Consider the following 15376-nt stretch of genomic DNA (forward strand, 5'->3'; position numbering starts at 1 on the left):
TGGAGAAGATTTCTAAGACACAGTTTGTCAAAGCTAGAAGAGTCCAATAAATAAACTCCTTTTCTAGACATAATTTTGAATGTTGTGTCACGCAAGATACAGACATTATATTAACGTACTTTTAAGAAGGGAAGAAATACATCCAAGGTGCTCTGGATTTTATGTCATATAAAGATGTACCTTTAGTTCTCCAAGTTTAACCTTTTGTAATAACAAATATAATGGTGTAAGTCCTAACAGGAAGTAACGCTACAACTGAGGTAAAATTCACTGTTCAGAGTCATTGAATATCATGCAAACATTCATTTTCTTCTGATTTATTTTTTTTCTTATTTCCTTTTAAGCAAAAGTGTTTGTGTAATGTGAATGAAACTGTGGTATTTAAACCCCATGCTCTAGGAAAATAATTTCTTAAGGCGATAAAGATTATCACAAAATTCATAGTGAGATATATCCCATTGTTGTTGTTGTTGAGACCTTTCAGAGGTAACACACCATAAATTGTACACGTTGGTTTAAAAGGCATAATATTGACAAATTAATATAACGTCCTCTAAATACTTCTTGCACGTTTTCTCTCATGAACCACACTTGATCTGTCGGAGGTTTTACTCTGAATGAAAACTTGTATAGTTTTACGAATCTCTGCTCCCCTCTAATGGTAAACTGTGTTATTGCCCTTACTACTGTTCCAAGCGCCAAGATTCTCTTTTGGCGGGTTAGCTAGAAGTGTTCATCAATATTCATGAGTTTGTGCTTCCCATTGGCTACTGGCTCAGGCAAGCGCACAGGGATTGGATAAAATATGACTTTATGAGGCATGTGACATCTGCACATGCTCTGACCAGATTGATACGATTTAGATTGGAAGAGCAGTGTCAGAATCCATAAAAAAATGTTTTCTTTGAGAAAAACAGCTTAGCCACCATTATAAGAACTGAAGTTCCAGGAAATTAAGCAACTAAGGGTAATTAGTCTGCATTTTTTATTAGCTTAATTTAATTTTACGTTACTGTTCTGTGGTCTATAATGACATTAAGCAATTGACAATGCATTTTCTCTCTTTTTTTTAGAATTTTTGAACTTTTTGATAAAACAATTCTTTAGTGTTTAACAAATAATTTACCGAGTTTATGTAAACGTCATCTTTTGAATAATAAATAGAAGGTGCAGTTTCCACAGACCACGTGACCACGTTGTTTCAGCGTAACATCTTTTGCTCGCAGCTAGCCAACGGCTTTTGCTAAGGTATAGTATTTCTGAAGTTCTGATTGGCCCATTAAGTCGACGCGCCCTCTGTGATTGGCTGAAAGAGCTAAGTTGTACCTATGCGTTCTTCCGGCTTACATGTTGGGGAAAAAAAGAAAAGACGAATGGAAAAATTGTAATCCTCAAAACGACCATTGCCTAGTTCTTTAGCGGTTACGGTAATGTCCGCACATATTCAGAAACATTGTCGCTTGGTTACCTCGTAGAAATCGCGCCTTTAGGCTCTTTGGAAAGTTAATACTTTAGACTGAAAAGCAGGCGGCTTCTAGTTGTCGTCTGGAACGTTAGCTTGCTGCTAGCAACAGCAGCTAGCTAACAAGGTAGCGTTTTACTTTTAAGGCTACGGAACCAAGACTATTGACCACAGAGACGATTATTTAGCTTAAGATAGGTCGCGTTTAGGTGTTTTTGTGCAGGCAGAACCTACAGACTACGTCTGTGTCATCAAAAGAACTTACTATTGGGTAGCACTTGTGTGATTACCGACGAGTGTTGTCATATGATATTCACCATTTAATACCAAACAAGGAGACGAGAAGCTGCCTGTTTTTTCATGTTTTTGAAAGCATTACTGTGCTTCTAACACTTAACGTCACCGAGTTGCTGTTATCTCCTCGGCTTCACCAGCTGCTGCTGATTGTGTCCTGAACGTTTACATTAGCCTGCTCTCTGTCCCGCTCAGTTAAACTCCAGGGTTTTTACTTGTTATTGGCTACTTACATGTTTTAATATTGCATTTTTACTTTCAATTTGACTTTTGTTAAACAATCTGTGGTTCTAAACTAGTTTTTTTTTCCCCTTTTTCTTTTTTTTTTAGGTCAGAAGAAGGTCGGATGAGCTCTCAACAATTCCCCCGACACGGGCTGCCTGCGGTTAGCGGCGGTGCCGCTCAGATCCCTGCTCCTGCTAACCTGGTGCCCGTCAACCAGCCATCCAACCCTCCAGGTAAAGCATGATCATCATCACAGTGAGCTTAGCTTAAGTTCAATTAATCAGCTAAAGTGCTGAATCCTGTTTTTTTACAGGAGCTGTTGGAGAGGGGGACAGCAGTCGTGAAGGCGATCATGGTCAGCAGGACCACCCTCCCGCAACAGGAGGGGGGGCAACCTTAGCTTTCAGAGACGACAAGCAGGAGACCATGGTGGTCCGGCCTTACCCGCAGGTTCAGATGCATGGGCAGCCGCAAGCTGCCCCCCAGACCGTCTCCATCCAGCCTGGGACGCCTGTCACCTTACCTGCACCCACTGTCCACCTCCCACAGGGCCAGCCTTCAGTTCTCACCGATGGCCAAATGAAGGTGACCATCTTTTATTTGTCCCAGTTAGCCTTTTTTGTTGTTGTTGTTGTTGTTGATGTTTAGCTTTAGTTGGAAACTGTGGGGTTTTCTTTGTGTTATTGTTTGGTTATTGTGTAGAAGCCCCACTTTTTCTATAATTTCTAAATGCAGCAACTATAGCTGCCTTTCAGTTGTTGTTGAGCATTCCTACAGTATGATGCTGCCACTGCTTTATTTTTCTGTGGGTGATATTCTCAGGATGATGTCCAGATATTAAATTGTGTGGATTAAATTACACACTGGTCTATTTATATATTGGGTCACTTCAAAGGCAATTGGTTGGACTGAGTTCTATTGAGATGATTGGACAAAGAGAGCCGAATACAAGTGTAGGCCACACGGTTTGTTTTTTTCTTCTTTAATTAAATAATATAACCTTTTCCTATTACGTCAACAAATACACACTTGTTTATGTTGCTCTCACATAAAATCCCAATAAAACTATAGGTGCACCGAATACCCCGTCACCATTATTTAAAAATCAGATCTGCCGATTATGATTTTGGCTAATACATTTTTATTTATATTTTTTTTTTATAAGATCACAATACACCTTCAATGTCCCAATTATTATTATTTTTTTTTACATAATACCTGTGAAATACTACGAACTTGTTCTAGCAGCATATGAGGTTGTGCTCTCAAATATAAATGAAAAGTTTACAACAATGTTCTCCAGTAACATGGGACAAAGTGTCTGGATTGGCTGGTGGTTGCTTTTTTTTTTTTTTTTTTTTTTTTTTTTGTTAATGCTGGAAAAAGTCGCCGGAGGGGGTTTAAAAAGTTGCAGACGTGACCTGGTCTGTCAATCGGCGCTCTCTCATGACAGTAAAAGGGAACAGTGGCTGATGTTCAGAACTTCACAGAGGTGGTTTTATCAGTTTCACATGCATTGGCCGATCACCTAAAATAAAGGAATCGATGCACCCCTAAACAAAATCCATTGGTTGTTGTAATCTGTCAAGTTACCTGTATTTATATCTGTGAAAGTTTCTAAAGTGTGAATACTTTTGTGCCGTGTTTTAGGAAAACAGTCATACTCTTAACTAAAACACTTTCCATGTCTCCAACACAGACCAAGAAGGCCACTTTTAGCTTTAGGCATAAAACAAACTCTTCCACTATTGTACAGGAAACATGCATTTAATGTTAACAAATCAGATTTGTCCTGCTTTTCAGAAACTCTCCCAGGTTTGTTAAATTGACCATCTCTCTGGTTACCTTCAGGCGGTCCATAAACCGCCCATTCCGAGTCGTCTGATCGCCCCGGCTCCCGCTTCCAACCAGGCTCACATACCTAAGGTGGCAAGTCACATCACTGTCACCATAGAGAGCACCATGCCCACCACCCCATCCATCCCCGTGGCAACCATCAGTGGTCAGCAGGTGTGCAGAGGCTCTGTACATTAGCCTCTTACGGATGTTGATGTTTCCTGGCTGATTATTAGTCTGTTCTGCTCCCGTGTTGCTTTAGGGTCACTCCAGCAACCTGCACCACCTAATGCCAGCCAACATTCACATCATCAGGACCCCCACTGTCCCTCCTCAGCCTCAGCCCTACCCATCCCATTTACCTCGAGGTACGGTTCTTATTGTGTCCTTAAGACGGTTGGCTGTTGTTCTCCCTATGGATTTCTTAAATGCACCTAAACATTTCAGATCTAGGACACTACAAAATGCGGTCTTTTTTTTAAAATTGCATTTGCTATTTCTGTCTGATTTATTTAAAAAAATTTTGGAACATTTAAGTGTGGAAAAAGAAGCAATAAATATATCTTGTCATCACTCTATTAAAATGTGTTGTTGTGCTTCCTGGAGGGGCGGCAGCAGCAGCTGTCATGTCCAGCTCCAAAACGGTCTTGCGGCCCGCTACCGGAGCCAGCGCTAGCCCTGGACAGCCCACGGTGCAGCACATCATCCATCAGACCATCCAGGTGAGTTCAACAGCTCAGACGGAGAAGGACAGAAACAAAACGGTCCGATAACGAGCTGCTCTGTGTTCCACCTTCCTTCTCTGCTGTGCTGTGCAGTCCCGCCCCGCTGTAACAACATCCACAGCTGTTCTCCCAACTGTGGTGGCACCCATCTCAGCTGCCAGGACTCAGTCTCCTGTGATCAGTCCGACAGTCACTCACTCTGAAGTGACGCATGGGTATGTCTTGCAGAAAATATTGTATTTTAAATATAGATTAAATGTTCTTGTTCAGTTGCTTTAAAAAGAAAAAGAAGCTGTGTGTAAATGATCACATGAAAACATCATAGCTTTTCTTTCTTTCTTCTTTTTTTTTTCTAAATTAGTAGTTTGGACAACAATTTCTTTAGCCTTTAATTTTGCCTTGTTTTAAAATCTTTTCTTAGCCCTCTCCTGCAACAGAGCAAAAGGGGACAGTGGGTGATTTTCAGACTTTGATTGGTTTCATAAATATCAGTTGAGCTCCCAAAATGAAGAAAATTGGCCGGCCAATTGAGAGCTGGAACATCTAGATATGATCTATATTTGTTGCTTTCCATCAGTTTTAATCAACACTTGCATACAGACATTATAATCTTACAACAGATATAGTCTTCATAAGCTTCTGCAGTGACGAACATGGTGATGTGAGCATTTTCCCATCGCAGGCGTCCGGCGTTGACCATCCACCCCCCTCCCGCCACCGTCGGCATCCAGAGGCCTCAGACGTCACGGGACTCGGCCACACGGATCACTCTGCCGTCACACCCTGCCATGGGAGCCCAGAAGGCCCAGACGCCGCACACCATGGCACAGGTTGGTGCTCTGCCATGTTCACGTGGTGAAAGTAGCGTTGATGACGCAAATGACTGTAGAGGAAATCTATGTGTCCTGTTTCAACCAGAAGCCCATCTTCAGCACTGTGACTCCTGTCGCCGCGGCGACTGTGGCACCTATAGTCGCCACCAACACTGTGCCATCGACGACCACGATAGGTACTGATGTTGAGCCTTTCTCAGCGGCTCACAGAAGGTAAACTTTGTTGGAACTTTAATTATTAGTAGCACACTAAAATCATTTCTGTTTCCCGAACGCTTAGGTTCTGTACCTCACACCCAAATGACCAGTAGCACTATCGTCACCGTGACGATGCCGTCCCACTCCTGTCACGCTACAGCAGCGACGACGTCCACTATCCCCGTCGGTAAGTCTGTTCTGTGTTTTGTTGTGTTGGGGTTTTTTTGTTTGTCGACCTTCATTTTGAATATTGTTTCTTGATCCTGATTGGTCGGCGTGGTGCCTTGCAGTAACCGTCCTGTGCCTTTAACAGCTAAAGTGGTCCCACAGCCGATCGCCCACTCTTCATCCCGCGTCCAGGCTGAGTACCCGGGAGAGAGGGCTAACCTCATCCCCATCCCAGGCCACAGGTCCTCTCCCAACCCCGTCACCATGGAAACCAGAAGTGACAACAGGTGAGAAGCAAAATGTTTGGTTTGAGTTATGTTTTAGCTCTAAGTGGATGGGAAGGTTCTTTGTTGTTTTTATATGTTGATGTCATAATTTTAAAAAATCTAGTCTTAATTTGACATGTGTAAAGGTTAAGGCACCTTGGTTACATCAGACTTGAGCACTTTTAATACTAAACACTTCTTAACTACAAAACATCCTGTGAAAGTTTAGCAGTAGAATAGTTGTAATCAGAAACATGGCATCAGGATACTGAGTGTAACAAATTATCTTGACTTTTGAAGATGTTTTTTTTTTCTCCTTGTCTACAGACCTTCTGTTCCAGTACAGCTCCAGTATTTCCTCCCAGCGTACTCTTCATCATACCCTCTGACACACACATACACACCCATCAGCAGCCCTGTGTCCACCATCCGCCAGTATCCAGGTGAGTCCAGCCAAGCCATGTTGTTTTACTTTTACATGGCTGGGTTTTCTGTTTTTATTTAAAGATGCACATCCCAAACACCAACTTCAGTGCATTTTATTTACTTATTTTTTGTGATAGACAAATAAGTAGTGAAAAATTAAGTGAAATTAAAAGTAATTAGCTTTTTTACTAATTACATGTGTAAAGTTGCCTGTACACCTTGCCCTGGTCTGATAGTTTGTAGAACCACTCTCTGCTCTGCAGTTTGTACAATTGGATACTGAAGTTCTAGCTTTTTTTTTATTATGTCTGAACTATAACTAAGTCTGGGTGTGTAAATACGGTGTGTATTTTAGTTGTGTTCTGCGTCCTGGTAGAAGGCTCATTTAAAAGACTTAAAATTCTTTGAAGTTGGATGTTTCAATGTGACAAAAATAGAACAATTCATCTTTATAATGTGTTGAATTTCTGCTTTGTAAAAATATGAAGCAACACATTTTTCCTTTTCTTCCTCAAGTCACCCCTCAAGCTCCAAGTTCGGCTCTGCCTGCTCAGGCCGGAGTGGGCGTGGCCACCACCGTTCACCTCAACCACATGCAGCTGATGACGGTGGATCGCATCGGCCTCCCGTCAGCACAGATCAGCACCCAGGGCATCCAGCCCGCACCGATTGCCGCGCAGGGCATCCAGCCCGCGCAGATCGGGGTTCAGGGTCTCCATACGTCTGCGTCGATCGCTACGCAGGGGGTTCAGCCCGCACCGATCGTCACACAGCAGCAGCAACAGCCTCAGCAGCAACAGCAGCCGCAGACTGAAGCCAAGCCAGGTAGCTGCTCACCTGAGTCTGCCTGATTGGGAATCGTAGTTGTTAGTTTTTAACAGAACTGGGGCTTATTGGTGATAGATGTGTCACTGATTTCATGGTGTATAGCTTCTAGTTGTTTTCTAGATTGTTTTTCAATAAGTGTTGTGTTGTTTATAGCAATTTAGTTCTTTGCTGCTGTGACACATGAAAATCCCCATGACAGTATTAAGATGTCATTTCTATAACTCTCTCTCTATATATATCTGTCTCTATATTTATCTGTCTTCGTCTGTCTATACATCTATCTATTCAACTCTCAATATATATATATATATATATATATATATATATATATATATATATATATATACATAGATATAGTGATATAGATGTATAGACAGATATAGCCTTAGATGTAAAATAGAATTTCAATGTATATCTATGTATCTCTGTATATCTAAGTCTATGCATCTACGTCTCTGTATGTGTCGCCATCTCTGTATATACCAATTTGTCTCAAAATGTCTATACCTCTACAACACTGTGTCTCTATATATATCTGTATTTATTGATTTCAGGTGTTGTTCTGGCTGACGGTTTTGTAGCGAGTCCCATCAGCACCACGTTTGGCGCCACCCAGCCTGTAGCTACCATGGTGCAGGCCCACACACAGGGACCAGGAGTGGGTGGAGCTCCCAACCTGGGTTCATCCCCTCGACCCAGCATCCTGCGAAAGAAACCTGCGACCGAAGGGTGAGGGCTCGCATCAGATCGCAGTTCCTAACAGGAGTTTTTTTTTTTTTTACTTTCTTTTTCCTGATTTTGTTTTCCAGATGTGTTCGTAAGGCCCTGATCCCCACCCAGCCCAGTGAATCCAACAGTGGCAGAATCGATGGCGGCGTGAGAGGAGCAGGATCTCCCCGCCCCGCGGGGTGAGCTTCTTTTGCGTCGGTCGCCTCATTGTTGTTCTGAAACGATTCCTATCAGTTGACTCTTCTCTCCTGTCGTTAGAGTCAAACCCAAAGCAGAGGTCCACATGGCCGTGGCCCCACCAGTCATGGCTGCAGTCGAAGCTCTGCCTGCCCAAGGAGGGGAGCAGCAGGCCTCCAACCCCCAGCATCTGACTCAGGCCATGCCCACCATGCTGGCGACCCCGGGGCCCGTTCCTCCCTCCCAGCCCTCCACCGTTCTCTCCCTGCCGGCGGCCATGGCCGTGACCCCCCCTGTTCCGGCTTCAATGGCCAACACCGTGGCCTCCCCCACTCAGCCCGCTGCCAGTAGCACGGCGGCCTGCGCCGCCAGCTCCACCTGCCCAGACGTCAAGATCAAGCAGGAGGTGGAACCAATGGACACCTCGCAGCCCGGTAGGAAACGTCTTCTTCCTCCAGTTATCAGAGAGCGTGTCAGAAACGTGGATTCACACGCAAACATGTTGCATCCCTGTAGATCCCAATGTGAATTTGTCCTCAGCCCCGGCCGGCTCCACCCAGGCCAACACGCTGAACCCTCCGGCTGCAGCCGAGCTGGTCCCCGGGGCCTCACCCAGGAAGAAGCCCCGCAAACAGCAGCACGTCATCTCCACAGAGGAGAGCGAGATGGTGGAAACCAACAGCACAGACGAAGAGAAGGCCCCCGGGAGGCCCATCAGCGGCAGGGCGGAGAGGCGGGAGTCCCCTCCCCGGGAATACGTTGGTACGCTTTAACAGCCACTGATAAAATCACTGTGCAACTAAACATTCTTTAAGTAATCGGTTATTCTATTAATTAATTTGATTTTTTATTTAAGCTTTATGCAATATTACAGCCCTCCAGGAGATCTGGGAAGTTTTGTTTTTCTTTTGCGTTACCTCGTAAAAGGGTTACAATATTATAAATACATTTAAAAAATGCAAATAAACAAATTATTTGATTCTTTTTTTATATATATAAAATATTTCATTGCCTAAAATGAGACGACGCAGCATTTCTCAGTCCTTTCTGTTTGATTGAAAGTCAGCACAGTGAATGGCTGAGCTGTTTAATTTGTAGATTAACCAATTTTTGGATTAACAGATTAACTGGATTCCCAAAGAAACTGAATTTGAACAGGGTGAAACTAAAACTACGCCATTTGAGGAGTTCTGGGTAGAACTTTTTTTACTATCATAAATGCATTGCTTGTAATATTTGTACAGTTGTTCTATAATTGCTCTGAGGGTGTCATTTCTTCAGAAAATGGCCTTTTCTCAGTTTGTATACTCTAGTTAACGGCTAATCAATTACTAAATTAGCTGATAATTATTTCAGTAATCGATTTGTCCCGATTTACCGTTTCATGTTTGATCGATTAGAGATTTTAAAAATGAATTTTCTCTTGCAGATGAAGAAGGAGTTCGATATGTGCCAGTCAGGCCTCGTCCTCCCATCACACTGCTGCGGCACTACCGCAACCCCTGGAAGGCTGCCTACCACCACTTTCAGAGGTACAGCGACATCAGGGTCAAAGGTGAGTCCTCTTATGACGGTCTGCCCAATCCAAGAATTCTTGAGCTGCTTAGTTATAATATCGAAATTATCGTATTGTGTTATTAAAATAACACAATACGAATGTGTTTGCAAAGTACATTGTAAGTTTCTTTTTTTTCTAATACGTAATTTTCGTGATCATTTTAAGTAGGAACTAAAATGTAAAACTGATTGAGCTGCTCCAATGTATTTTAATGAAACCAGTTTAGACTGTCAGTATTTTTCCCTTTCAGAAGAGAAGAAGTGCAGCTTGCAGGATATGGCCAATCAGAGAGGAGTGGCATGCAGGGCACAAGGCTGGAAGATTCATCTGTGTGCTGCACAGCTCAGGCAGCTGGTGAGTGACCGCCACGTGTTAACGTTTGTTCAGCAAGTTGTTCATAAAGTGCATCTTCATCAACTTTAATTTCAGAGTTAGAAAATTAGGGGAAAGAAAAAAAACTGTAGTCATTTCATGTGAACAATAAAATGGTTTTTACCTAAAGTTATAGTTGTAGGAAACAGTTTGTACCATTTCAAAAGTCTTTCAATATTACTACTACTTAGAATTGTGCAAAACTCATAATTGGTTAACCAACTGAAAGGTCTTTAAGTTAGATTTTTGTTTCTCTGTTTGTGTCTGTAGTCGAGTTTGGAGCATGATGTGTACAGCCGTCTCTCCACCCTCCAAGAGGGCCTTATTCCAAAGAAGAGAGCAGGATCTGACGATGACCTGCACCGAATCAACGAGCTCATTCAGGTACTACAGACAACTTGGAGATATTTTCATTTTAACGTCTACTTATGGTCATATTGAGCAAGAATGGAACATGTTAGCATAGGCATTTTATGCTTAGGGGTATTTCTTGTCAGATTTCTTGTCAAGATTTATTGACGATCAGCTGCCAAGTTAAACAGTTAGTGTGCTTGGAATCGTTTTTGACTTTCAAGAGCACAACACATTTTAAAATCCTTTTTTAATTAAGCTGTCACATTTAGGACTCAGTCACAGTTGGATGGTTCACTCAGACTTGTTCAGACATGTAGATCCTGCTAGGAAGTAAAGCCTCTCTAACTTCCACTGTTTATCTATCTCCCTGAATTACACCATGAGAAACTGATTTTGTGGAACATAAAATCCTGCCACACCTCTTAGTGTTTGTATTGGGTTGAAGAGTGTACAAATGAGCTTTTTTTACTTTTACTGTATCATCACAGAGCCCTGTGGTTTTTTGTTGTCGTTTTTGTTGTAATGGACAACAAAACCACTTATCTAGCCCCACTGAGGGTTAATTTTTGCTTCAAAAAATGAACTGATTGGACACTGGAAAAGACTATTGTTGTATGCAAGTTGTGCTAAAAGGGTTCAGCTAATGCTAATCTCAGCGTCAACATTTCTAAAGATGGGTTCTTTTTTTCCACATATGTTCTATGAATGAAACACTTGAAAACTGACTGGGTGTAGAAGCACTTTGAACCAATGCGGTGTTTGAATAACCTAGATAGATTAAAAACAAATTCATATGCCTGTTTATTCAATAATTTATCAGCAAAATGGGTTTTTGAATTGAAAATATTGCTTATTTTAGATATAAATGTTTTATTAAAATTATAGATCCTGTAGTTTACTGAATAAAAAATTTTAATCCAGTCCCTCCACAAATTTAAAAGTTCAACACATAGTTTATAAATGAAGTGCCCCCTAGTGGCATAAATATTAGATGAATTAATCATAAAAATTCTGCTTGTACGGAGTCATTTTCAGTATTTGGCATGTTGAGATGAGTGGATTTTCATCGGCACAAAGCATCAGAATAGAATGGTTTCTTAGGTAGCATTTTTGATTTACAAGTCTTAACATTATGCAACAGCTTTTTTTTTTTTAACACACATTACAGTAATGTGATGAGGGATAAGATGGTTTCTCTTTAAGGTTTTATTGGTTGTTGTTTTTTTTTATGTTTCAGAAATAGTTGAAAGCTAACCGAATGTTTAATTAACCGCTGCCGAAGTAAATCGCTTTACGTAAACCGTAAATCAAATTTTTGCGTTCCCAGGGCAACATGCAGCGCTGTAAGCTGGTGATGGACCAAGTGACTGAGGCCAGAGACACCATGATGAAGGTTCTTGACCACAAGGAGAAAGTTCTGAAGCTGCTCAACAAGAACGGCACCGTCAAGAAATCGTCCAAACTGAAGCGCAAAGAACGGGCGTGAGGTTGAGGGTGAGTCGCTCGTCCCTCGACAACCGCCGCCCCGTTTCCACGGAGGAAAGGGGGCGGGGTGAAGGAGCCGTTCTGAATTCTGGTGCTATGATTTGCTGCATACAATCGCACGCGCCCTTCCTCAACTGCCTGTGGTTGGAGAGGCAGAGAGAGAAGCCAACCGGGGAGGCTTCGGCGATCGGAGAAGCTCACCCGGACAGCGTTCTCTTACAGACACAGTGAACATACTGAGTATGAAGCAATCTGGGATGTTAGTGGGGACAAACAAAACAAAACCCACGGCGGATTTACTTTAAAGACTCTCGAGGCTTGTTTTATTATTAGTTTCTGCCTCTTCCATTAGGACAGTTCAAAGATGGCTTCCTGTGTATCTGTGATAATTGGCATGCAGATGCAGAGAATTTTGAGTCCATCTCCTCAGATTTTACTTTTAGTCAACAGTTTATTCAGACTAATCTTGGCTGTGCTCAGTCTGTGCCTTCATTTTGTTAGTGTAGAAGAATTGGATGTAGAAATGTGTAAGCTGTCCCACATTTCAAATCACTACATTTTTTTTCCTTATGGCTAATTTTTTTTTATATATATCTATATATACATATATTTCATTCAATGGATACACATTTACCTTTTTTTTTTTTTTTTATCAGCCCCATGTTTAGTTGTAATCTACAAATCAAAATGACAATACTTGTGTGGGTTAAAAACCTTAATGTGGCATGTTTAAAATAATTTTTTATAGTTTAAAAAATAAATCCTCAAAGAATGTCCTTAGTTTTGAAAGTGAGAATGCAAAAAACATCGAACTGCCATCTTTTATCCACTTTAAGATGAATAGATGTCCCACTGTTTAGAAGTGGCGTTGATTTGGTGTGAGATGGTGCAGTGTTTGAAACAGAAGAAGAGACTAACTCGCCTTGTGCTCTTACAACGGCAGACTGACTTCATGTAAATCACTGTAAATGTGCTTTTGGTTTTTCATTGACTTGGTTCTTTTCAAGTTTTTGTACTCGATGAAACAGTTTGTTGTGCGTGTGTGTGTTACGCCGCTTCATCGCTGCAGAGTGTAACCATTGCAGAGTTGCAGGATGAAGTGGGCTTGAAAATATCTAGTCATTGTACATTGTTTTTGTCTGTGTAATTATAGTAAAGATACTTAAAGCTACGTTTCTGTGGAATCAATTCAACTCACTTTAGGTAGTATTTGTCACCTGTCGAAGCAATTAATGTTTTTCTTTGTATGTTTGGATCAATAATTTAAAAATGTTTTAGTTAAATGGGGGCTTACCTCAAGGACACGGACTCCTTTTGTGACATCTTGGGGAAGCAAAACCAACAGGAAGAGGACAGTGGACTTCCTGTAGACTGCTCCATCCTTGGACAGCCATTTTGATTACAGGTACAAGGAACGCCTTAGGAATGTCCAGCTGTCGCAACATGCACATCGTAGTGTGAAATATGGGCTTCAACTCCACACCCAAAACAAATGTAAAGATGCTGGCATTCACAGTTAAAGTAGTTCTGCACTGACATAGGCTGACATGCCACTAAGAGAGGAAGAAGTCATCACTTCAAAAGCAACAAAAGTTTGACGATGCACTTGGGGAGGAAGACCTTAATTTGTGAAGACTTTTTTGGTAATGAAACCCAAGTTGAAATGTTTGTCCATAATTGTTATAGTGGAGAAACTTTTTTTTTAAAGGGAAAATCTGCAAGTATGAGAACACAATTGGGGCCTGCAACAAACTATTAGTTTAATAATCAATTATTCTGATTATTAATTGGAATAACAAAATTAGCACATTGTTTTATTTAACCACTCAGGCCTTTTAAATAGAAAATTTAAAATGCATATCAAAAAATCCAAATTAAATCAATAAATTTTTATTAATGCAAAAACAGCACTCCTTTAGTAAATGCTTGGTCATTTGTAGATAAATGACCAAGCCTATGACCAATGACCAATGTCTGGCTAAAAAAATACTTTCAACATCAACATGTGAAATGCACAATGTTCAGTGGAATTTCATATATATATATATATATATATATATATATATATATATATATATATTGAACAAGCCAAAAATTCCACTTGGAACATAATTACAGGTGAAGGTTTTTATCTTAAATGTAAATTTTTTTGTTCAGTTTTGATGTAATTACTGCTCTGAATGTGTTTTCATCAATCCCCCTTGTTTTGAGTCTTTACACTCCAGGGAGTGCTGGATCATGTTTTTATGTGAGAGGGATCGTTTGACATGAGGAAAACATTACATAGATGAGTTGAAGTTACAGTTCATGACATCATCCATGAAGTTTAGATTTTGAGCAGAAACATCTGACAACTCTCATGGTCTCATATGTCCTATGAGACCAACATATGTATCATAGGACGTATGTTGGCGGAATAGCCTACAAACATCTTAGCAAACTATGGCGGGAAGCTTCTGGAAGGATACACTGCGTGTTTGAGCCAAGTCGGGCTCAAACAAACAAAAACTGGTAGAATTTATTTTTATGTTATTCTACCAGTTACATAAAAAAATGTCAAACAGTGAATTAGAGCGACGTATTCAGAGTAAGTACACCCCGATTGAATTTAAGGTGAAGGTGCACAAAAAAGGTGAGTATATAAACTGTTCCGAAAACTTTTCCAGTTTGCTTCAGCCTCAACATCCACGGCAGAATTCATCACGGAAAGTTATTCAAACTGACTCGGACGCCATTTTGTCCCTTTAAAACCAAATACCTTAAAATCTTCAGAATCTGTATGCTGTAGTGTTTACAAACTCCAGAAAGCCTCCGACTCTTGAGGCCTCTTGCGACCCAAACACTCAAATCTAAATTGACGGAATTTTGTCCGGTACAGATTATTGGTGAAATTTATTTATTAAATCCATTCTTTATTCCAGTTGTTTATTAGAAGACAAAAACAAGACTACTCAAAGCATCTTTATATAGTGTGCTCTGTTTAATTATTGATTCTCGGCTCTAATTGCTCTCACCAGGTGGTTTACCCGAGTCAACCTTGCTTTGCCATGTTATTAAACAAATCACCTTCCGGGTAAAGTGGAATTAGGATCAGTGGACCACGCCTGAAGGAAGGCGATTAAATTGGCAGTGTTATTACGGAGCAAGTTATCTCTTCAGTGTCATTAACCTTTTCATTTCTAAAACTTTTTTTTAATTATAACACATTTATCAACGTTTGACCCAGAACAACTGTGATAATGGACCAGGCATTAAGGGGACGGACTGCCTTCTTCCTTCTAGCACTTTCTATAACTGCATCTTGTGGAGCTTTTAACAGGGAAGTCGGAGCACATTTATTGTACAACCATTAAAATAGTTCCCTTATCTTTATTGTGCCACACACTGTAATGCCACACTTCACATTTCTTTTAGCTTTGTTTTGTTTTTTTTCACCAAAC

At 40.9% G+C, this 15376-nt stretch overlaps 1 protein-coding gene across 6 annotated transcripts; it reads left to right on the forward strand.

Moving 5' to 3' along the window:
• The first annotated feature begins 850 nt into the window (after positions 1-850).
• Positions 851-13107, forward strand: sap130a (Sin3A associated protein 130 a). 6 transcript variants are annotated; one of them, XM_014974606.2, is made up of 21 exons: positions 851-967; positions 2087-2214; positions 2295-2566; positions 3833-3991; positions 4080-4185; positions 4424-4539; positions 4636-4757; positions 5225-5372; positions 5461-5551; positions 5656-5760; positions 5887-6028; positions 6335-6450; positions 6950-7258; positions 7816-7990; positions 8071-8169; positions 8249-8601; positions 8684-8929; positions 9597-9722; positions 9976-10079; positions 10368-10481; positions 11779-13107. In XM_014974606.2, exons 2-21 carry the CDS (start codon positions 2103-2105, stop codon positions 11935-11937), a joined length of 3174 nt encoding a protein of 1057 aa, XP_014830092.2. In that variant the 5' UTR covers positions 851-967; positions 2087-2102; the 3' UTR covers positions 11938-13107. The 6 variants fall into 6 exon arrangements, with proteins under 6 accessions (XP_014830092.2, XP_014830087.2, XP_014830080.2 ...); XM_014974601.2 differs by lacking the exon at positions 851-967 and adding an exon at positions 1152-1248; XM_014974594.2 differs by lacking the exon at positions 851-967 and adding an exon at positions 1311-1427.
• The last annotated feature ends 2269 nt before the right edge of the window (positions 13108-15376 follow it).

This window comes from Poecilia mexicana, unplaced genomic scaffold (genome assembly GCF_051168715.1).
Source record: "Poecilia mexicana isolate PSO_F unplaced genomic scaffold, ASM5116871v1 scaffold_4, whole genome shotgun sequence".
Classification (NCBI taxonomy): domain Eukaryota; kingdom Metazoa; phylum Chordata; class Actinopteri; order Cyprinodontiformes; family Poeciliidae; genus Poecilia; species Poecilia mexicana.